At 47.5% G+C, this 23752-nt stretch overlaps 1 protein-coding gene across 1 annotated transcript; it reads right to left on the minus strand.

The window, feature by feature from the left end:
* Nucleotides 1–7: 7 nt before the first annotated feature.
* LOC114590170 (follistatin-related protein 1-like) lies at nt 8–22300 on the minus strand. Its single transcript, XM_077923035.1, has 11 exons — nt 22101–22300; nt 21911–21982; nt 14435–14539; nt 12501–12630; nt 11102–11134; nt 8043–8173; nt 6090–6208; nt 5368–5480; nt 4805–4915; nt 1599–1696; nt 8–221 (listed from the first exon to the last, which is right to left on the minus strand). The coding sequence occupies exons 1-11, from the start codon at nt 22101–22103 to the stop codon at nt 177–179; spliced, it is 960 nt and encodes a 319-aa protein (XP_077779161.1). The 5' UTR covers nt 22104–22300; the 3' UTR covers nt 8–176.
* Between the last annotated feature and the right edge of the window lie 1452 nt (nt 22301–23752).

Genomic DNA, 23752 nt, shown 5'->3' on the forward strand with positions numbered 1-23752 from the left:
AATTTTAAAAGAACCTATTTTTTTTCTTTGGCCCCCCCTCCCATTGCTATACAATGTAAATATCTGTGACTGGGCAACAAGTCCTACACACATTTGCATATTGAAATCAAGGAAGACGGGTGGGTGAGTCAGGCGACACACACCGGCTTCGGGCATCTTCCACTTGCGCGCTTCGCTTACATCTCTTTGGTGGCCGTTCGCTTGGTCTTCTCAGATGTCTCCTGGAAAGGAAAAGGAGAGAGATCTAACGCTTGCACTGTGATTTCACAAGCTGGTGCCAGGATAGGGGGCCCACAGAAAGAAAAACCTACTTATCTGGTCCACTTTATATACTCAGTTCTTATATTAACCACAGGACACAGTTCTTCCCCCACCCCACTAAGATCTGTCTGGGATGAAAACATGCTAAATATGGAGCTGGAACAAATTTTCAAAATGTCTCAGTTCCAGAACTGTTGTTTTAGGACCCAGAATCACACTTCTGATTTGAGTATTTGTCTATGTCAGGGGTCAGCAACCTTTTTCTGCTTAACTATGAACCATCTAACTGATCCATTCTTGAGGAAATCAGCCCTGAGTGCTCACTGGAAGGACAGATCCTGAAGCTGAGGCTCCAAGACTTTGGCCACCTCATGAGAAGAGAAGACTCCCTGGAAAAGACCCTGATGTTGGGAAAGATGGAGGGCACAAGGAGAAGGGGATGACAGAGGACGAGATGGTGGGACAGTGTTCTCGAAGCTACCAGCATGAGTTTGACCAAACTGCGGGAGGTAGTGGAAGACAGGAGTGCCTGGTGTGCTCTGGTCCAGGGGGTCACGAAGAGGCGGACACGACTAAACGACTAAACAACAATGAACCATCTGCAAAGGCCCGTCTGAGGGAAGTTTTCATCTCTCTTGTAACACTAGTAACTCCGGGCCAATTGATTTGTGGGATGCTATCCCCAGAGAGGCTCCCCTGGCACCTTCATTGCATATATTTAGGCACCAGGTGAAAATGTTTCTCTTAGGCTTAGGCTGACTGAACATTCAACGACCGTTTAAATGTGTTTGTGAAATATTGACTTGTTCTTGTTTTTGTTTTATTATGCGTTTTGTGTTCTCTTTTTTATATTGTGAAATGCCTTGTGATCTTCAGGTGAAGGACGGTATACAAATTTAATAAATAGTAGTAGTAGCAGTATTAATAATTATAATTATAAAACACAACACAAATACATCCCATCAAGCACTGCCCACTAGTGTTGACAAGATACATCAAAATGGATTTTGGAGGCATAAAACAGGAAGTGCTTATGTGTGGACAAAGGTGCACAAATGTACACATGTAAACAGTGACTCGTGTATGTGTTAAAGCTCTAGTGCGGACCCAGGCTCAGGGCAAGGGGTTCTGTCCATTTGCCTGCATTCCTTCTTGACTTTGGTGACCAGGCAAGTCACTAAAACAAAACTGGCTGGAGTTATGTTGCATCCCTAGTTATTCTCAGCAGCCTCCAATAGGTACAGAATCTTATAGCTGTTCAGCAGAAAGACCTATAGAAATAAATATATAGCCAGCATGTTTGTAAGGCAAAGAAATCTCTACAGTCTCCTTCCAACCTGGTGCTTTTGCAGCTCCTGAACATATCTGGCCAGTTCTTCTTCAGTCATCTTATCTTCAGGCTGCTGCCCTTCAGAAGGCACTTTTTGGTTCTTGCCTACAAGGATAAGTGGATTACACAACTGTCACAGAATCAGAGCAAATTCTACCACCACATCAAATTTAACACAAAGTGTTGGCTTTGTTGACCAGAAGACAGAAACCACTGAGGTTGAATACTAGCAAGGAGAAAGGAGTTGGCTTAGAAATATCTCCATACATATCCTATCCTAGAGATGTTCATGGTGAAATTCATAGACACACCAAATTAGTCTAACCTTTGCAAAAACCCAGTTCCAACTGCCCACTCGTGGTCTTTGCAGGAGCTGCAGAACCCTGGGGTAAGCAGCAAGAATACTGAAATGAACTTCCTTAATGTACCCAAGAACTAATGATGAAACCAATTTGTCTCATTCTCTTCCCTCATCCCCACCCCCTTGGCAAGTATCTTGCAACCATTCACACAACCTCCCCAAGCTTGGGACAATCTTCAGGTAAAACAGTAGCATGCTACTAGACCCTGTTTTCCACTTGGTGCAATTGCTTGCTACTTGGTGCAGCCACTTAAAATTCTCGCTGATGAGCTCATCATGGCAGCCTGTCATCCTGTCAGACCAGCCTTTTCCAGCAGCAGTTAGCGAGAAAATTGAATGGGTCAGTCGAAGACTGAGAGGTAAAAGTACATGATGAAGGGAAGGCAGATCATCAGTTTTATGCCTGGCATGTAGTGAGATTCAAAGAGAGGCAGAAGGAACGGTTACAAGACTAAAACATAAAAGAGCTGGAGTTCTCCCCCTTATAAAGGGATCAGTAAGAGGAAACATAATAAAAGGGACTCTCCTTGCATAATAATAAGATGTCATCAAAAAGGAGCTGGGGTTTGGGCAGCTGAATAAATGCAAATTTTAAGCTGATCAAAGGCAACAGTGCGGTGCAGATTTTCTAATTAGATGAGAGTTTATTGTCGCTTTGTGTGCCCCCTCCTGGCCATCAGCGTTGCAGCACCTGCTATTTATCCTGCCTCTTCAGTTCTTCAAGCTTCCCAATTGCTCTCCTGGCCTTAGATCTAGAGGGTAAGTGGTTTAAATTCCCCCATGTCCTCCTCAGCTTTGGCTGAACAAAGGCACGAGCTCCCACCTCCTTCAGTCACATGCATGGCTGTGAACAGCAAAGTTTCTCAGGAGCTTTCTCCTTTCTCACAAGACATGTTGGCCTCTAGCTCAAAAGGAACTGACTTGCACCCTGGACCCTGGACAGTGTATGCTGGGCCTTCATCTGCCATGGGCAGCCTTGGGGAAATGGACCACCCTGGGGGTACAGGCAAGGTCACAGGTCAAGGTCAAGAATTTAATGTAACAAACAAAACCAGAGTCAAACCAAATGCACCTGTGGTTGTTATGAAAGGGCAGAACAAAAGAGCAAACAGCCTCTCCTCTTTAGCTCACCTAAGTTATTAGTGTTGCCATATTAGTGTTTTCCACTCAGGGAAGGGTGGACATTTTTCTATTGGACATTTCTATTTCTATGTTGAGTTGACCGTGGGATCGGTCTTTCCACTCACCCTATTCCACCAAAATTCCGTCGCTCTCCCTAGTTTCCAACTGGCAGTGCTAAGTTGACATTTGGCTTTTCAGAACTTTCTTTGGATACAAATTACAATCTAAGAGTCATGTTTACATGTCCTATATATTTGGAAAGCTGCTTGTTTATCTGTTTGCTGTGCATTGGGGCTCCTCCTAAGATAGTGTAACCTAATTTTGCATGAGGGTTCCTGGGGTAAAAGAGGAACAGGTTTTCATCTCCTAAGATAGTAAAGGTAAAGGGACCCCTGACCATTAGGTTGGGAAACTGCCAGGGAGATATAGTCCATCATGGCCCCAAGCCGGCTGCCGGACTTCCATCGATCTCCCGTAGCCAGGCAGATCCAGCAGTTAGCGACACGAAGCCTCAGAAATAGATTGCCACATTCCAGGCTTGTGCACACTGTTCTTTATCAGCAGAAACCACAGCCAGAAAGCTTGCACCGCAGAAGAGAGCATAATTTACAGACTTTATTTAGCGTTGAACAGAACAAAGAGAAAACATGACCGTTCTGTGTCAGTGTCTCCGACCGACTGAAATCGAAAGGAAACAGCAAACAAACATCCTGTAACAGGAAATACGCAGACTCTGTGACTCACAAGCCTGCTCTCTCTTAAGGTGGAACGGAAATATCCTAACAGTGCCCGACTCTGGGGTTGCGGCGCTCATCTCGCTTTACTGGCCGAGGGAGCCAGCGTACAGCTTGCGGGTCATGTGGCCAGCATGACTAAGCCGCTTCTGGTGAACCAGAGCAGCGCATGGAAACACCGTTTACCTTCCCGCCGGAGCGGTACCTATTTATCTACTTGCACTTTGACGTGCTTTCAAACTGCTAGGTTGGCAGGAGCAGGGAGCGAGCAACGGGAGCTCACTCCATCGTGGGGATTCGAACCGCCGACCTTCTGATCGGCAAGTCCTAGGCTCTGTGGTTTAACCCACAGTGCCACCCGCGTCCCATCTCCTAAGATAGTGTAACCTAATTTTGCAGGGGGGTTCCTTTGGTAAAAGAGGAACAGGTTTTTATACAGTCGTACCTTGGTTTTTGAACAGCTTAGTTCTCTAACATTTTGGCTCCCAAAAGCCGCAAACCCAGAAGTGAATGTTCCGGTTTGCAAACTATTTTTGGAAGCCGAATGTCTGATGGGGCTTCCAATTGGCTGCAAGAGCTTCGGTTTCCGCTTCGGTTTCCGAACGTTTTGGAAGTCAAACGGACTTCTGGAATGGATTCTATTCGACTTCCAAGGTATGACTATACTCCATTTTGAACCAATTCCCATGGTCCTTTGATGCCTTCAAATAATTAATGCCCAAGTAGTCCCCAGAACTGAAGTGACCAGAATAGTACATTGGGAGTATATTGGGTAGTGGGAGAAGGGTCTCTTCTATCATGAAAACAACATTTTCCAATTTCCAGGTTATAAAATAACTGATCCCAGACCAAGGATGGTTCATGGGATTTTGATCTGGAACTCCTTCTGCATTCAAGTACTTAGAGCAAAAAGCCAACGGTCCAGACATCACATTTCTTTCCTCTGAGGAAGAGAGATTGTTCTAAAATGATCCAAGATTTCCTTGGTTGACATACCTTCACAGGTCATGGCGGTACACACCCAGTTCCCACAGGCACAGACACAACGGTTGCACTCCACCTGGGTCTCGGCTCCATCCTCATAGGTTTCATCTTCCAGGGCACATTCTAGAAAGATCACAGAGAATGGAATATCGTCTCAATGTACAGTGGTGCCTCTGGTTACGAACTTAGTTCGTTCTGGAGGTCCGTTCTTAACCTGAAACCGTTCTTAATCTGAGGTACCACTTTAGCTAATGGGGCCTCCCGCTGCTGCCGCAACACTGCCGCGCAATTTCTGTTCTTATCCTAAGGTAAAGTTCTTAACCTGAGGTACCACTTCCGGGTTAGCGGAGTCTGTAACCCGAGGTACCACTGTATATGAAACCTGTGGCTTAGTGTGATATGTGGCTTATAACATATGGATAATGATAGATCAGACTAAAGATTAATGACTAATCAGAGACAGGTTGATAAGACACTGGCTGGTTTTTGAGACACATTTCCAGCCCTAAATCTCTCTGCTCTTTCTACTCTTTTAGGAACCTCAGTCTCTCTCTGTGCAGACAATGTGTTCCTACTTTTTTCTGGTGGGTTGAAGGCTGGATTGAGGCATTTCAGAAATTCATTGAAGCTAAGCTTCCAGTCAGCATTCTCATCAGAGAGCTCAATGAGGGCATCTACGCAGAGTCCCCTGCAAGGAACACAAAAAACACAAGCATCAGCCTATAAGACAGCACAGCAAAGCAGGAAAGGCTAACATGTTTACAATGAAATGTTGTCAAATCGTTTCACTTGGATTTTCTGAACATGTAAAGCAGCCCACCAGATTATCGGCATTCAATGGCTGCTGATTCTTCCCATGGTCTAAACATGAGCAACTATTCCTTCTCAGGTAACTTGACAAGCTCCACAATCATCACTGGAAGTTACTAAACACTTTTACAGGCAAATGCAGAAGAGCAGGAATGTAGGGTTAGGTTTAAATACTTGGTCATTAGTCTTGCTGCTTTAAAAGCATAGGTGACAAGGTTTTTGGCCTGGCAAAGGCCAAGAACGGGAGCTTTCTGACAGGTTGGTCTACTGTTTGAATCAGCAGGATTCCAGATCATGACTAGAACCACCCTGTGATACGTACAAGCTGACAGCGCACTGTTTTTGCTTCTGTTCCTGTAAAGGAGGGGTGGACCGTGGGCCTAATTAGATCTGGAACGGGTCCCAATTTGATCAGGGGAAAGAATCATGAAACTAAGTGCCATTTGAAGTTTGAATCTCATTCGCTTTGATTTCTGCCCCACGCTACCTGAGCAACTTGTTGGTTTCTTGATTCACGTAGGTGGTGATGTTGACCGCGGTCTCATTTTGTTCCACAAACTTCAGGAACTCACTGGAATCCAGGCGAGAATCTCCATCGTCGAAATTCTACAGAAAGCAGCATGCAAGAGAGGCTGAAAACAACAGTGCTGCTTCCGTGGACCATTAGCTATTTCCTTTCACAACTTCCAACACTTGTTCACTTGAATGTAGCAGTGGGTGACATGGAGGGGCTGTGTCACTCACCTGACTTCCATGCAGCTGAATCACTGCAGAGGGGGAGGAGGATAGTGGTGGCAAGGCTAGTGTGGTGTCAGCGCACTAGGAGGAACACTGGACTGACTCCATCAGTGTGTTTGTTCTGTGAGCATTCGTGTCATGCTTCAGAGATGCACCTTTGGCCGTGCATCAGCAGAACAAAGCGATTAGAGACTCTTACCAGTTGAAGAGTGTTTAATGATCACAGCAAAAGAACACAGCAGCCATTCTCAGAGTGAAGGTGCTCCCAATTAAGTTTTCCTGCTCCTTCCCCCTGAGTCATCGTCACTTCCCCTTCTTGCAACCTGATCTCGCAACCCCTGAGACCCCTGCGTAGCAACCTTACCTGCTCTCCTTGCCCTTGGAAAGATAGGCTGGACCCTCTCTAGCGAAGGGGAGTCAGTTCTCTCTTTTCCTGTTCTGCTTCTTCTAGCTGTTCCTCACTCAGCTCTTCCCAGCTGTTGTTTTCTGAACTATGTCCCTCAGCAAACCAATTCTCTAAATCTATATTGCTCCACTGTTCCTGAGCAGCTTCAGGATCCTGGTCAGGAGCAGGAAGAGGGGAAGGTTCCTGCCATTCCTCTTCAGAGCTGTAATCCTCAGTCTGGTCTCTGGCAATCCAGCTACCATCACATTGCTCCCTTTCCCCACCTGGCTACGCTGGAGCGACTCAGCCAAACAGCAGTCAGGTGAGGGGCACAGTCCCTCCGTTCGCCACCCCCTGCTGCCTGATCTTTATTTGTCAAGTACCTTAATCACCTCAGCTGTAATTGAGACAGCATACAAAGTATTATTAAAATATTTGAGGGGGGCTGGCCCTCCAAAAAGTTGATGGGCATTCCCTTACAAATGGGATGTGTGCACTGTGCCACGTGGTTGATTGTGCAGGGTGGGACTTCCCTGGGCGCTCACAATATTTTATTCAAGTTGGCACCCCTGCTGGCCACTGAAGTTTAGAGACTACAGCTTGACGCTTTCCTTTTAGGGGGGTGACTTGCTGGATACAACTTGCTTATGTTCAGGTCTGAATGAATGAAAGCCATATGTGCAGTGGGGGGAAAGTTCTCTCCCAAATCTGATTAGCTTGACTTCGCTGTCTCAGACCTCTACAGGTTTTTTCCATAGTAAGCTGCTTAATTTTCTGTCTTATTGAAAGGGTCCCAACACTGTTTGTTATTTTTAGATTGTGTGGGAGACTGAATTATACTTGACACAGTTCCACACACACACCCCAGGGCCCGCTGTTGTCTGAGAGTATTAAGCTAAGTCTTGCACATTTATCTGCAAATCAGGCATAATTGTTTTGTTGAGAAATAACAGTTTATCCAACATGAATATACAGGCCAGAATAATCTATAATATGGTGATAGTGACTCTCACGAAGCTGTTTTGCCTTCTGAATTAGCCATGTGCTTACTTGACGATTTCTCATTCATTTACCATCGTGATTGAAGATCCAATGCAGGGTTTATTATAGAAGCCTATAATCTGATCACATCTCTTTTGTAAATATAGAAAAGCAAGTGAAGGCTAAAGGCAGAGGTGAGAATGTAGAATATTCACAAGCTAGTTTGCCAAACAAATTAGTGATTCAGGAAAGTTCGCACTACTACTATGAAGCAAATCTCTAACCGCCTCTCCCATCAGTTCACCATTTCTATTTTTCTTCTCTTGCCATCTGTACCTTGAAGTACTTGTCTAGGATTTCAGTGTAGTTGTTGCCTTTAGAGAACCAGCCGTCAGGAATGATCTCAGTCTCAAGCCACTGGATGACACGACGCCGGAGTTCGTCTCGGTCAGTCTGGTAACAGACAACTGTTGAGCGACAAGAAAAGGGGAGAGTTGGACCAGGAATGTCAGAAAGTGGGGGAGACAGCTGGATGGCAGGCAAGAAGCGACGCAACGTCTCTTCATCTCAAGTGGAAAATGGATCAGAAATCAGCAGATTCCCAGCTTATGGAGTGATAGGCCATGTTTATTTTCCTCTGCTGTTGAGGCACATGAGAAACTACCACTGATTATGCACAGTGCTATTTTCAATGGGCAAGATGAACAAAATAAATTCTATGTTTTATTTCTTCAATCCAGAATAATAATAATAATAATAATAATAATAATAATAATAATAATAATAAATTTTATTTATATCCCGCCCTCCCCAGCCGAAGCTGGGCTCAGGGCGGCTAACAACAATCAAAATAATCCGACATTCTAAAACATTCATTATAAAATTAATTAAATCAAATTAAATTAAAATCAAATTAATGGCAACCATCAAGCCAAATTCTGTGCAGATTGCCGATTGCCAGAGGAGGGGGTCAGGCTGCGCCCTGACCAAAGGTCTAGTGGAACAGCTCTGTCTTGCAGGCCCTGCGGAAGGATGTCAGGTCCTGCAGGGCCCTAGTCTCTTGTGACAGAGTGTTGCACCAGATTGGAGCCGCGACCGAGAAGGTCCTGGCTCTAGTTGAGGCCAGCCTAACCTCTTTGTGGCCTGGGATCTTTAGGATGTTTTTATTTGCAGACCGTAGATTTCTCTGTGGGACATACCAGGAGAGGCGGTCCCATAGGTACGAGGGTCCTAGGCCGTATAGGGCTTTAAAGGTTAAAACCAGCACCTTAAACCTGATCCTGTACTCCACCGGGAGCCAGTGCAGCTGGTATAATACCGGATGGATATGATCTCGCAGCGAAGACCCCATAATGAGTCTCGCCGCGGCATTCTGCACCCGCTGGAGTTTCTGGGTCAGTCTCAAGGGCAGCCCCACGTAGAGCGAGTTACAATAATCCAGTCTGGAGGTGACCGTCGCGTGGATCACAGTGGCTAGGTCAGGGCGAGAGAGATAAGGAGCCAACTGCTTAGCTTGGCGGAGATGAAAAAATGCCGCCTTTGTTATAGCTGCAATCTGCGCCTCCATAGAGAGGGAGGTATCGAAGATTACACCCAAACTCTTAACGGATGATGTTGGCACTAATTGCACCCCCGCAAGAGATGGGAGTTGCCCCCTCAATCCCATATCGCTCCGTCCCAGCCAGAGGACCTCTGTCTTCGAAGGATTTAACTTCAACCGGCTCCCACGTAACCATCCAGCCACAGCTTCCAGACATCTGGTCAGTGTATCTGGGGCCGAGTCAGGATGGCCATCCATCAACAGATAGAGTTGGGTGTCATCAGCATACTGATGGCAACCCAGCCCAAAACTCCGGACAAGCTGGGCGAGGGGGCGCATAAAGATGTTAAAAAGCATCGGGGAGAGAATCGCACCCTGAGGCACTCCACACACCAAGGAGTGGCACGATGACAATTCCCCCCCAAGCGCCACCCTCTGTCCCCGACCAGAGAGAAACGAGCGCAGCCATTGAAGGGCTGTGCCCTGGATCCCCACGTCGGCAAGGCGGTGGTCCAGGAGTTCGTGATCGACCATGTCGAAGGCTGCTGACAGGTCTAGAAGAATCAGCAGCCCCGACCCGCCTCGATCCAGCTGCCTACGGAGATCATCTGTTAGGGCGACCAGAGCCGTCTCGGTCCCATGACCAGCGCGGAAGCCGGACTGGAATGGATCGAGAGCCGATGTTTCATCCAGAAACCTACCAAGCTGTTCAGCAACCGCTCTCTCAATCACCTTACCCAGGAATGGAAGATTTGAAACCGGGCGGTAATTGGATAGATCTAGAGGATCTAATGATGTTTTCTTTAAGAGTGGACGCACCACTGCCTCCTTCAGTTCCCCTGGGAATATCCCGGTGCCAAGGGACAAATTGATGATATCACCCAGGGGGGCCCGCACCTCGTCTGGACACGCTCTAATCAGCCAAGACGGGCACGGGTCCAGAGGACAGGTGGTGGGCTTTCCAGCTTATTAAAGGTGACAGTTCAGGAGCAGACAGAAGGCAAAACCACTGATCCTCAGACAACCAGCTAGGCTTCGTTTTTCATATTCTACTTGGCACATTTCCGTTATTGTTTTTTATTATTAGCCTGGTGAGGCACAGTAAAGGTAAAGGTAAAGGTACCCCTGCCCGTACGGGCCAGTCTTGACAGACTCTGGGGTTGTGCGCTCATCTCACTCTATAGGCCGGGAGCCAGCGCTGTCCGAAGACACTTCCGGGTCACGTGGCCAGCGTGATGAAGCTGCTCTGGCGAGCCAGAGCCGCACACACGGAAACGCCGTTTACCTTCCCGCTAGTAAGCGGTCCCTATTTATCTACTTGCACCCGGGGGTGCTTTCGAACTGCTAGGTTGGCAGGCGCTGGGACCAAGCAACAGGAGCGCACCCCGCCACGGGGATTCGAACTGCCGACCATGCGATCAGCAAGTCCTAGGCGCTGAGGTTTAACCCACAGCGCCACCCGCGTCCCCGGTGAGGCACAGTAGCCAACTACAATTGAACTGAGACTGAAAACAGAAAAGAAAAGGTAAATTGGGGGAGAGACACAAATTCCCTTATCCTTGAATTTTGCACATGAAGTAAACACCGCAGCTCAAGACATAGAACGTAGCTTAACCCCTTTTGTGAGAAGAGTGTCGTGCCCATAGGTGAGATATTAACAATGGTATGTTGAAAGAGGCAACGAGGAAGGTGACTCATAGCCAGTTGGGATATAGTAGTTCCACTCTGTAAACACTTTTCCAGACAGGATCTGCACTTGAAGGGCATTCGGACACTTCTCCTTTGACCTATATTGAACAAATGTAACACGAGGAACAGCCCACAGGCTGCACAGCACAGGCAAAGGCATATTTACCTGGACTTGCAGCGGAGTTTTCAGGCTTCTTCTCTATTTACAGAAAGAAATAAGAAAACTTCAGGTTGAAGGTACTGTAATGGTCTTTGTTTTTTCTAAAGTACATCTCCTATCTCCCCCAGACATTGCTGGGGGTGGGGGGCAGTATTCAACTAACCCATCCCATCAATTCAATTAATTTCTCCCTGTGCAATAGGGCTCCCCCCCCCCCACCGCCCTAGTTCAGAGTCTGGTGTCTTGCCTAGAGGATTCAAGAAAGGCATTTTCAAGTGCAATGGTGCTCACATGGCACAGCACTGGCAACCCTTGAGGAAACTACTCAAAAGTTTAACATCCTTTTCTTGACATTTTGGTTGACGCCCATTAAAAGTATTGCCCAACTTTTGATTCTGGAACATGATGGCGATGTTTTCCCACTTACTGTCAGCTGCACTGGAGGTCAGGTGGAAATATAAGTATTGTAAACGAACAGCTTGTCCCTTACAGTATTGCAAGGAAGGTTCATGAGGCAGGACTCAGTAGCACATACAGCTGTTCATCTAGGGCTCCTACTTCCACCCGATTTCAGCCACAAAACACTCAGCCAAGCTCCAGGGAAATCATCCCTGGTATGGCTGACTACAGATTGTAAATCCCACCTACTATTGACATTACTTCCCATATCTTCCTCTATTTCCTTGTTACTATTCTGTCTCACAAGACCAGAGAGCAATGTTTTTTCACCCCACAGTCAGGGCTGCACTGCAATGGGCTGGGCCAAAGGTCTTATGTCACAGTGACAACCGGCTCCTTGCTTTGTTGCCCTCACTTCTGGGGCCATCCAATAATAATATTATTATTATAATAATTTATTATTTATACCCTGCCCATCTGGCTGAGTTTCCCCAGCCACTCTGGGCGGCTCCCAATCAAGTGTTAAAAACAGTACAGCGTTAAATATTAAAAGCTTCCCTGAACAGGGCTGCCTTCAGATGTCTTTTAAGGATAGGATAGCTGCTTATTTCCTTCACATCTGAAGGGAGGATGTTCCACAGGGTGGGCGCCACCACCAAGAAGGCCCTCTGCCTGGTTCCCTGTAACCTCACTTCTCGCAGTGAGGGAACCGCCAGAAGGCCCTCGGCGCTGGATCTCAGTGTCCGGGCTGAACGATGGGGGTGGAGACACCCCTTCAGGTATACAGGACCTTCAGGTATACAGGATCCAACACACTCTTTAGCAGCAATATTCAGTGGAAACAGGCAGGGAATGTTGTGGCACATTAAGTCATGTTCCTTTGAAAAAGCAAAATGGTTATCTGGTGCCAGAATTCCCAAAGCTGAATTCTAATGTCCTCTAACCCAGGACTTCCTGGAGTAAGTAGTTGTTCCAGGGGTACCCCAGCCCCAAGGATCCGACTTACCTTTGCAGTGACCATCATAGTCCACCTGAATTTTGGAGCCAGTGAGGCAGGCGTCACGATGCAGCTCACAGTGGTTCAGGTATGTCTTGCCGTTGCTGCCACAAACCGGCCTTTTGTGAGGCTTGCATCTCTGCAACAGCAACAGAAAGAAAAAGACAGATTCAATATAACTAGGCTCTAAAGGTGGAAGGACACACACAGGGCATAAACATAAGGACTTTCACACAGGCAATATAAATTAGGAAGGCTTGTGAGGGAAGGCCAAACTACAATTTACATAAATCACAGTTTGCCTGAGTACAGGATTTCCCTTCCTGAATAGTGGGAACTTCCCCACCCGCTACAAATAGCAGACATGTGGGGTCCAATTTGGATTGGCACCACAGTGGGGAGATGTAGTCAGATCAAGGGTTCCAATGCACAAATAAATAATTCATCAACAAACAGAAACAAAGGATCCAGACATGTCTAAGTTTTGATGAGATTAGCTTTACAGTCTGAGTTTGTCCCAAAGCTCATCAATTCTTAAACTAATTCAGGGAGGGCCTGAATAGGGCAAGTGACATACAGGATAAAATCATATGCCTACACTGTTGCCGCGTGTTTTTCTTCCCTGATTAGAAGACATCCGCCCTCTCATTCTTCAAATCCCTCCTCAAATCTTCCACAAAGCCTTTAGCCATCCCCAGTGCTTTTCTTCTGGGGGGGGGGACACAGGGGTACGCATACCCCTAAACATTTTGTGAATCTTTGTACTTTTGTCCATTTACTATATTTATTTTCCTAGATTAGAACTATAAAATGGTGATTTTCTTGAGTCAAAATGTGAGTACCCCTGAACATTTTTTTAAAGAAAAAAAGCACTGGTTATCCCTGTTTTAGCTTAGTGCAGGGGTCAGCAAACTTTTTCAGCAGGGGGCCGGTCCACTGTCCCTCAGACCTTGCGGGGGGGCGGACTATATTTTTTTGGGAGGGGGAATGAACGAATTCCTGTGCCCCACAAATAACCCAGAGATGCATTTTAAATAAAAGCACACATTCTACTCATGTAAAAACACACTGATTCCCGGACCATCTGCAGGCTGGACTGAGAAGGCGATCGAGCCGGATCCGGCCCCCGGGTCTTAGGTTGCCTACCCCTGGCTTACTGCTTTAGTTCTCATCCTTTGTGGAAAACTAAGCCCCACTACGTGTAACTTAATGAACTGAAAGCATTCGTCTCCCCCTATTTGTGCTTATTTACATCTTCTCCCTCCTCTTCTTCTATCGCCTCCTGCTATAATGTGGGCAATATATATTGTGGGCAAATGCACATTAGGGAAACCTACATTAGTGAAACAAGAACTAATAATATAATCATAGTCACAGGCTACATAGAATAGGTGCTTATGACGGCTTGCTAAGTATACTCCACATACCAGTCAGAAGACCAAAATGATTTGGAGGGAAGCAGCATAATAGGATGTGCTGCTAAGTGCTCAGGAAATGTGATGTTGCTGCAATGAAAGAGCTACCTTGAAAGAAGACACGAGTCATCGATGCAGAAAAGAAGCATACAGTGGTACCTCGGGTTAAGAACTTAATTTGTTTCGGAGGTCCATTCTTAACCTGAAACCCTTCTTAACCTGAGGTACCACTTTAGCTAATGGGGCCTCCCACTGCCACCGTTCCACGGGCACGCGATTTCCGTTCTCATCCTGGGGCAAAGTTCTTAACCCAAGATACTACTTCCAGGTTACTGGAGTCTGTAACTTGAAGTGTCTGTAACCCAAGGTGTACGTAACCCAAGGTGCTGCTGTACATGCAACAAACCGAGAAGGCTGTGCAGAAAATCCCAAGGGAGCACACATCAGCTACTACCACTAGGCGTGCTGGTTCTCCACATTTGGGGTGACATCAGCCTTTGATCTCAGCGGTCCCAGGACTTCGCTTACCTCAATGCAGAGACAAGTCGGCTCACTCTTCTCTGTCACAGCACACTCCCGGCCAGCCCCACAGAACACATTAGCACAGATTTTAGATTTGCTCATCGGCTCTTCCTGCAAGGCATAAAAGGAAAAAAATAGTTTGGGGGGGGGGGGGAGAAGCCTTCTTCAGATAAAGACTGTGCCTTTTATTTAGCTACTACATAGATATCCTGCTCAATAATAAAAGTTATGGGTGGCCAACAATGAAAGAAAAACTTTAAGAGGTAAAAAACACAAACTGCAACCAATAACTGCAACCTTCTCACAGATCTTAAAAGTTCCAGAAATATCAGAAGAGCCACAGATCACTAGCAGATTGAACAAGCCTTTGTGGGTAATTTGTTGACTTTAGCTGGCAGGTGTCAATCAAAAAGTTATCTCAGTGCCTTTGCCAGAAAACGGATTCTAAAGGATGTGGTTACATGCACATCTTTAAATGTTGCAGCTTTTCCATCAATCCGATCTGCTGCTGTCCTAATATATCTGTCTCAAAATTAAAATTGAACAAAGGATGTCTTTTTTATTCATTGGGAAGCACAGCAGTTAAAGCGCTAGGCTTTGGCTCCTGTTGGCAAAAGGCCACTTTGAGAGGATGGGCCATGACAAGCCAAGTAGTCGGGGTGGGGAAGGGGTGGCCCTCCAGATGTTGTCAGCCATGCTGGCTGGGGCTAAGGGGAGTTGCAATCCAACAACATCTGGAGAACCACAGCCTCCCCACCCTTTAGCACAAGCTGGTCCGAGAAGCAGGGAAAACAGAAAAGTTAACCTCTGCTCTCTAAGCAAAATTTCACAAGCCAAGATGCACTAGCATAACCACAGAAAATATTAAGGCTACCAAGGTGTGCTTTTCAAATTAGACAGGGAAGTTTTTATTGTTGATTCAGAGCCATCTCTCAAAACAGAAGGGTCAGGTCTGTGCATCTGTGGTTATGTGTGTGTTATTGTGACCATAAAGAAGGCTGATGGCCAAAGAATGGATGCTTTTGAATTCTGGTGCTGGAGGAGACTCTTGAGAGTCCCATGGACTGCAAGAAGATCAAACCTCTCCATTCTTAGGGAAATCAGCCCTGAGTGCTCACTGGAAGGACAGATCCTGAAGCTGAGGCTCCAAGACTTTGGCCACCTCATGAGAAGAGAAGACTCCCTGGAAAAGACCCTGATGCTGGGAAAGATGGAGGGCACAAGGAGAAGGGGACGACAGAGGATGAGATGGTGGGACAGTGTTCTCGAAGGGACCAGCATGAGTTTGACCAAACTGTGGGAGGCAGTGGGAGACAGGAGTGCCTGGTGTGCTCTGGTCCAGGGGGTCACAAAGAGTCGGACACGACTAAACAACAGCAACAATTGTGACCTGGAGTGCAAGGAGACTGGCATTAATGCCAACCCCCTTCACAACAGTCTGAGCAAAGGGGAAATAACAGCTTTGAGTCTTTTAGTTCAAGCACCCCACGAAGCTTCTGTACTAAAATGTCCAACTCTGGCAATGTTTTCCCAGCTTGTCATAAATGTTTCCCCACCCTGCTTCACTTTCCGAGACCAGCCAAGCGCAAACTCCACCCATCTTACATCTTACATTCTTGGCTCTCATACTTTCTAACAAAAACCAACTGCAAAATACACCCCCAGGAGGAACGAGGTCGCTGCCTATTCAGCCAGACCTCAAGTCTCCAGGAGGCTGGCCAATCGGAGCATTCCAGAGTTACACGGTCACAGGGGCTGAGACCATTGTTTCAAAGGAGCAAGAACCTCCCAAAGGATCTGGCTGCACAAACCCAGCGCAGCAGAACATGCAGCTCCCCAACCCTGTCAGAAGATTGGAATGCCCTTTAAAAGGCAATATTGCAAATATGTACAAGGAAAGTCACAGCAATGTTTTTAGTCCTCTCTTAGCAGCTTTTGAAACTTTTCTAGCGCCAAACAGCTGAAACCACATGAATGCAACAAAGACAATGGAAAATCAAATGCTGGAAGCTTCCTCCCCTTGCAGCGCCTCTACTAAAATATTAAAATGCTACGAACTTAAAAAATAAAACCCATTCCATGTGCTAAACTTAGGAAATCAGAGCGCATTTTAAGGAGGACCTAATGCTAAATGCCAAGACTATTTTTTTTTAAAAAAAACCCACTCTTGGAACAATCTGAAGGCATCGAATTGCTTATGTAAAAGGTCACATAAGAACATTGAATCTGCGTATTCTTAATATTCTCAAAAGCTCCAGCCTGATATAAGAACTCTCGAAACAGAAGTGAAGATCAGGCAGCAGACCAGGACCTGCAGAAGTGTTTTTCTTCCCTCCTCACCGGCCGTTTTGCAGTTCAGTTCTTCTGACGCCTTCCCAGAAAACTGGCCCCAAACCACCTTATTCTTTACATTTATATTCTCCCTTTCCTCCTAGGAGCTCAAGGCAGCTTACATGGCTTCTCCTCCATTTTATAATCACTGCAACCCTGACAGACAGCAGTGAGCTTCATAGAACCTGCACCATCCTAGTCTGGCTCTTCAGGATCAGACCTTATATCATTTAACGCCAGCTAGGAGCAGACCAGCAATCCAGCCTCACCTCACATGTGTTCGACATCCACCACTTCAACCAGCAAACACACAACTGCTAATGGCAGGTGTGTGTCATGCAACACAATGCATGCCTAAGTATGCTTACTCAGGTGTATGTTCCACTGTGTTCAGTGGGCCTCCCTCTCAAGTAAATGTGGTTATGATTTCTTCCTAAGACCATCTTTAAAACTAAATTTATTCACAGCGCTGATCAAAATTCCAGGTCAAAAATCAAAATAGCACTACTAGGGCCACACTATTGGCCCTCTGACCAAAACAGTGACAATGACCCTGAAATACAAAAAACACGGATCAGGGAGGCAACTAAAGCAGAACATCTCCATGCACAGGAAGCCACATTCCTGCATGTGCACAAAACTCCCTCTCACACACACATTGAAGGTGTGTTGCTAACACACTTTGGAGAAGTTAAGGCACTTACAGATTCCCTCAGTGTGTTGAACCCAGAGCGAACTGCTCCAGAAGCTCTGCATCTTAGTAATCAAGATAGCCCCACCATTAATTGATAGTTGCTGTAACGATGAGCTCCTATATAAAATCATAGAACTGTAGAGTTGGAAGGGATCCTCATCTAGTCCAGCCCGCTGCAATGCAGGAATGTTAATGTTTATGAATATATGTTTGTATTCACTTGCTTTGAGATAAGCTAACTGGCTTGCTTTAACCTTATCTGTGGGCTTGGGGTGCTGGGCTCTGAGCCCAGAAAGGGGGACTATCTATAAGATTTGGGTATTTGCCACCTATGACCTCACCTGGTCAAGTGAAGTGATGCAAAGTCCTGCCCAAAGTGGCATATGCTGCTTTGTGTACAAAGAATGTATAAATGTTTGCTTGGGCGCAGACTAGTCACGGCAACCTCTCATAGTTGCAGTGTCCGTCCTGCACCCGTAAAGGCAATGGGACTCATAGAATCATAATCATGTGCAGACTGCGCAGGCTATGCTGCAAGCTTACATTTCCTTTTTTTAAAAAAGCGCTAGAACCGATCACTCTGGCATTTTTGACGTCCTTCTTCAGTATACCTGCCCTGCTTTGGTCTGGTGGACCAGGATACTCCGGCTCCAAAAGATGGCAGTGGAGCATCATCGAAGGATGTGGGAGGAGTCTGAGAACTGATTTGGAAAAACGGCTAGATGGCAGCATTGTCCCTCCATCAGTTGTTCGCTACAACTACCTCCTAACTGATGTGTGCCTGCTGAAACAAGTGGGGCGATGTTTTTTGACCTGGAATGAGTTTGAGCTCTGTAGGAGTGATGGCTGTGAAGAAATAGCACTTCTCTGCCACCGTTGCATTTGCACAGAATTGCCCCACGGAGCTTTTTCAAGCAGCCCAAAGTCCTGCTGCATCTTGGTCCACTCAGTAGCCTTTTGTCACCAATTTGCACAACGCTTTACAGATGAATTTGCCCAGTTGCATGCCGACACAGAGGTCAGTTAGTTGATATAACTTTGGCTCCTGCTTATCCGATTTCATTTATTTATTTAGATAGTTTTTGTCCTGTTCTGCCCTTCTAATGCTCATGCCCCCACTTTGGGCGGTTATTTGCACAGCCCAGGGAAATGGACAGACAGGATCCTTGGAGGGGAGAGACCTCCTTGCTGTGAGCGATTCTAAAAGCTGCCCGGGGGACTGCTCAACAGGATAAGGGCATTCATAACTGTCTCCTTATTCCAAGAGGATGTGATATTGCAAAGTTTAACTACTGCAGAGTTCTCTCCCTCCACCAACTCTCTGATACACGTGAGAACTTTGTCTGGACCAAACTGTGCTGGTGGAGCAATACTCCCTCCCCTTAGCAGCTGGGATCAGCTTCTTCCACATCGGAGACGTACGGGTCATCTGGAAAGCTCTCTGCTGGTGAGTGCCAGGCCCCCCATTCCAACCACGGATGTGAAAGCCAAGCCTTCATGTGGACTTTCTCCCTTGCCGCATCACAGCCTGGCCACACAGAACAGAACAGTCACTGCGCACACAGAGTCCCACTGCAACTCCCTACAGGGCCAGGGGACGTATTGTCTCCATCACAGCAGGAGGGAGGTTGAAGCAAGAACATTTGAAGAGCACCACTCCCTTTCTCCCAATCCCTTTCCCCGAAACACTCACTGTTCACCCAAGTCCAGACACCATGCATTGCAGCCACTGATCAATGTTTGCTTGCCTACTCAAGGCTCCAGGGAGTGAATACCAACAAAGGTGGCATGAGCTTTTCCTTTACAAGAAAAGCTACCTCCTGTTTAAGGGCAGATTAAACAATTCCATTTTAGCAAAGGCATGAACAGGCAGACATAGCTGCACTCAGTAAGACAGGTCCAGAGCCTGGTCTTGACCATTTTACGAATGTGATGAAAAACTGATGTACTGTTACTTTGGCAGGAAGATTATATGGTTTCTGGTTACAAACCTTTTTCTTATGCAAATAAAGCAATATACTGATCAAAGGCACTCTTGTTCACCTTGCCATTACCATCCTTGCCAACAACAGCATCCAGAGCTGTTCAGGAACAGCCAAGAGTTCTCACAACCTGTCACATTTTCCAGACTCCTAAGCACCTTTCTGCCAAATTACAGCCAAAGAGGTCACAATATGTAGAACATTCTTTCTTGGCTACATACTGGAAAGGTTTTGCACAAATGCAGCTCAAACCAAGTGGTGAAAAAGCTGCTTGCTTTCAAAGACATCAGAGGCATTTCTGTGTTACAATTTCCCCAATTTGGGAGCTTGTGGTGATCAGTGGAGCAGACCAGACGGCTGGATTAATCCGAGAGTGTGGCCAAGAAAAACTCCCTCCAGCAAGACACACTTAAGAGTGCACTAAGGAATCCCAACATTTGCAGAGAGAACGATCTTATTCTCAAGTTACACCTCCTGATCACTATCACTCCTGAGTCCTCTGCACATGGTGAACTCAAGCACTGCGCATGGGGGGAAATTAACACCGGCATTCCAGCCCTCTTCCACAGGCAGAAGACTCTACTCCTACGCCAGTGGAGCACTGCCAGCACATAGGACAAAAAGTCGGCAGAGGTGGAGGCATGGCGAACAAGGAACAAAGCTCAGGAGGAATCCTATGCTTACTCAGGGCTCATTCCTACTCCCTGTGATGGCACAGCAGTAGCATCCTGCAAAAGCTGCCATTAACATTAAAACACACCCTTTGGAGACCATTTAGGTTCTCTCATCAGGGAGCCTTGCCAGGTGCCCAGCCTGAAGTTTTCCTAGTGACAAGTGAAAACTTTTTTATTTGCCTTTTGGCTCAGGGATGGGGAACCTGCAGCCCTTCAGATGTTACTGGACTCCGGCTCCCATCAGCGTGACCAGGATAATGGGAGCTGGAATTCAGCCAGGCACTTAGAGAAGCTTTTACTTGAGAGTGGGGTAGAATATGGGGGTAGGGAAGTGGAAGTGGAAGAAAGGCTGCAATAGGGGTCATCCCTTTTGGATACATTGCCCTGCAGTAAAAGCCCCTTTTTGCCTCCACTTAAATAATTTTGCATGTTGTTGTTTTGCAGGGGGGAACAGGACAAAGATTACAATGACAAGCCAAGTACCCAGCTTTCTCTTATCCAAAGGAAACTAAACTTGGTAGCAGTGCCCTTGAAAATATCATCGCTTAGAACTGGGGAGCCATATTTCGGTACCTTTTACCCAAAGCCTTTATTTCTGTTTTGTTACCGGTCCAAAGCCGAATTCACCATCTGCAGTTAATCTATAAAAAAGGGGCAGCGGGCAGCCCACTAGGGACCTCCGACCTCCAGAATGCATATTCTGTCCTTTTTGCCCGCTAGCCCACAGCAGCTTGAGTTTATTTTCTTTAAATCACTTCCACATTTCCCAGCCGTAATCATCAAATATTTTGCCTCTGACCTCATTTTCAGGGAGGCTGCAACTCTGGGGATTCAGACACCGTTCCTTCATTCCTGGTCAAACAAAACGTTTGGCTTTTGAAAGAGAGAAGAGTCCCAGCGAAAAGACTTGTGGAGAAGCAGATGATCCTCTCGCAGGGCTTCCAAAAAATATTTTTAAAAAGAAGGGAGGTGGTGGCACCGCCAAGGAGGCCTTTGAGAGGCTCATTTCGCTCACGAGGGTCTCCTTAAGGGACCTCAGCGTGAAGCTGAGGATTGCTTCCCCCCAAAGGAAAGAAGAAAAGCTGTTTCTTAAAAGAAAGGAAGCCCATCTTCTCTTCCACATGGAAGCAGAACTACAGTGGGACCCTGGTTCTCAAGTCGGAATACCCTTGGGACTCAAACAACTTGGAACCCAAACACCGCAAAGCCGGAAGGAAGTGTTCCGGTTTGCAAACTTTTTTCAGAAGCTGAACGTGCTCCGTTTTGAGTGATATGCTCCTGATTTGAGTGTTACACTGAGGTCTGTTTTTGCTATTTATTTCACGTTTCCCTCGCTGCGGCTCTCTTTTTGTGCCTGTGTGGAACCCAGCATGACTGCAAGCCCATCCTTTCTTGCTTTCATTTCATGGATCCCCGCTCTCCTCAGAGAGCAGCATTCCTGTTCAGCTGATGTGGGAGGGGTTGTTTTCCAGAGTCTGGACCGGATTCGTCCGTTTTGCATTCCTTTCTATGGGAAAGCGCGCCTTGCTTTTGGAACGCTTTGGTTTCTGAACGGATGAAGTTTGAGAGCCAAGGCGCCCCTGGATCAACTCTCCTTTGCCCCAAAAAAAAAGTTCTTTCTTGCTGGAGAAGCCCCTCCGCCGGCCGAGTTTCTCCCCCCGCCGGGCGCCTTTCCCGCCCCGCGGCCTCCGGCGCTCCCTCCCGCCCCTCCTTCCTCGCCGACCAGCCAAGTTCTCTCTGCCCGAGACGGGGCTCCGGGCGCCGGCTTGGCCGCCTCTCCCTCCCGCCCGGCATCTCCTACCTCCGCGTCGCGGAGCCCCAGGACGCTCCCGGCCAGGACGGCCACGGCCAGGCTCCTCCACAGCTGCTGCAACTGAGGGAAAGAGAAGAGAAGAAGAAGAAGAGAAGCTTAGTCGGCGGCGCCGGAGGAGGAGGAGGAGGACGAGGCGAAACTTGCCCGGCCGCCGCCGCCTCCCTCCGGCCTCCCTCACCATCTTGGCTGGGTCCCGCCGGAGTTGCCAAGGGAAGAAGGCGGCGGACTGCTTGCTTGCTTGCTGGCGCCTTTGCCTCTGCCTCTGTGCGCTGGGAAGGCGGCGGCGGGCGCGGATGCTGAGGGGAAAGGCGGCTCCTCCCCTCCCTCGCCTTCTCTTTCTTTCTTTCTTTCTTCCCTTCCCTCCATCCCGCCCCCTCAGCGCAGGGAGGGTCCTCGGGCGGGAGGGCGGCCCGAGAAGGGCGCGCGGAGCCGGGCTGGGGAGCGGAGAAGAGGGAGGGGCAGACTGGAAACATGGGGGGGGCAGTTTCCCCCCCGTTTTCCCCCCGGAAAAAAAATGAAGAGGAAAAAAATGTGTGTGGAATTTTCAAACTGTTTTTTTCCTGGTTCCCCCCCAGTTTTTACTGGGTTTTCCCCCCCCCCAGACCTTCCCATCTCAGGGAGAGAAAGTCCCAGCAACGTCGGTGAGCAGCAGGGGCTCCAAACTCAGCTTTCCAGATTTTTTCCAATGGATCCAGGACACTTTTCAACTTCAATGGATTTTGTATGGGGACTGATTTGTGAATCTGGGGACTCACCCCCCGGAAACGGGGACGTCTGGGAACCATAGTCCAAACCTGTTTTTGGACATGCCCCACCTAAGCATCTCTAAAATCCTGATGACTGCGACCCCCGTGGACACAGAATTCTTCTTATTCAAAAAGTGATCAGGTCCTATTCATGTGATGGAAAGCAGAGCGCATGGAAACGCCGTTTACCTTCCCGCTGGAGCGGTACCTATTTATCTACTTGCACTTTGACGTGCTTTCGAACTGCTAGGTTGGCAGGAGCAGGGACTGAGCAACGGGAGCTCACCCCGTTGTGGGGATTCGAACTGCCGACCTTCTGATCAGCAAGCCCAAGAGGCTCAGTGGTTTAGACCACAGCGCCACCCGCGTCCCTCACTTTGTCTAATTGGTGGGCCAGCCCTGCTTTTTTATTTAGCTATTGCCATTACCCCTTCTGCCCACTTTCCATGCCCATCAATACATCCCAAAGGCCCAGCCAAATAGTGTCACAAGTAGGGGGTCTGTGAGAGACCATTTTGTCCCCAGCAACACCTAAGCACTCCTCTTTCCTTTGCTCTGCCAGGAAAGCCTAAGCAGCACACACACACACACACACACACACACACACACACACACACAGACCTTTGGCCGCAGCTTGCCCCCATGATCTGTGATGCTTGGATACCAATGTGCCCCCCTTCAGTCTCTGCATGCCCCTGCCTTCATGGTTGGGGCATCGGCCGCCCCTCTTGCCGGCCCCAATTCCTTCCTCTCTCTCAATTCCAGCATAGCCTGGAGAAGAGAATCGAGACACACGGACTTCGCCTCTCCTCGCCCACATCCACATGTCTAGCAGCTGTGCTGAATATAAGCAGTGAGGGAGAGGAAAGGGCAGGTGAACTTTACCTGCTCCCCACGGATGCACTGCAGTAAAATTGAGGATAGAGGGAAGTCAGAGAAGTCGGGCAAGGTAGAAACCTAAACTCAGGCCTGATTTATGAGTTTGGAAGACAGCATTCTTGCTTGTGCATTGTTCGGTGTAACCAGTTTCATGCTTCAATTGGACTCTCAAGAGCGTGGCTGCTCAGCTGCCTACTTATGCTCG

The sequence above is a fragment of the Podarcis muralis genome, unplaced genomic scaffold, assembly GCF_964188315.1.
Source record: "Podarcis muralis unplaced genomic scaffold, rPodMur119.hap1.1 HAP1_SCAFFOLD_127, whole genome shotgun sequence".
In the NCBI taxonomy this organism is placed as follows: Eukaryota; Metazoa; Chordata; class Lepidosauria; order Squamata; family Lacertidae; genus Podarcis; species Podarcis muralis.

What these genes read in the sequence shown, in the direction of transcription:
- LOC114590170 (XM_077923035.1), bottom strand. An exon ending in TACCGCCATGACCTGTGAAG is followed by an intron (nt 1,697 to 4,804) that starts GTATGTCAACCA and finishes TTATCCTTGTAG; the next exon opens with GCAAGAACCAAAAAGTGCCT. An exon ending in AGGAGCTGCAAAAGCACCAG is followed by an intron (nt 222 to 1,598) that starts GTTGGAAGGAGA and finishes TTTCCTTTCCAG; the next exon opens with GAGACATCTGAGAAGACCAA.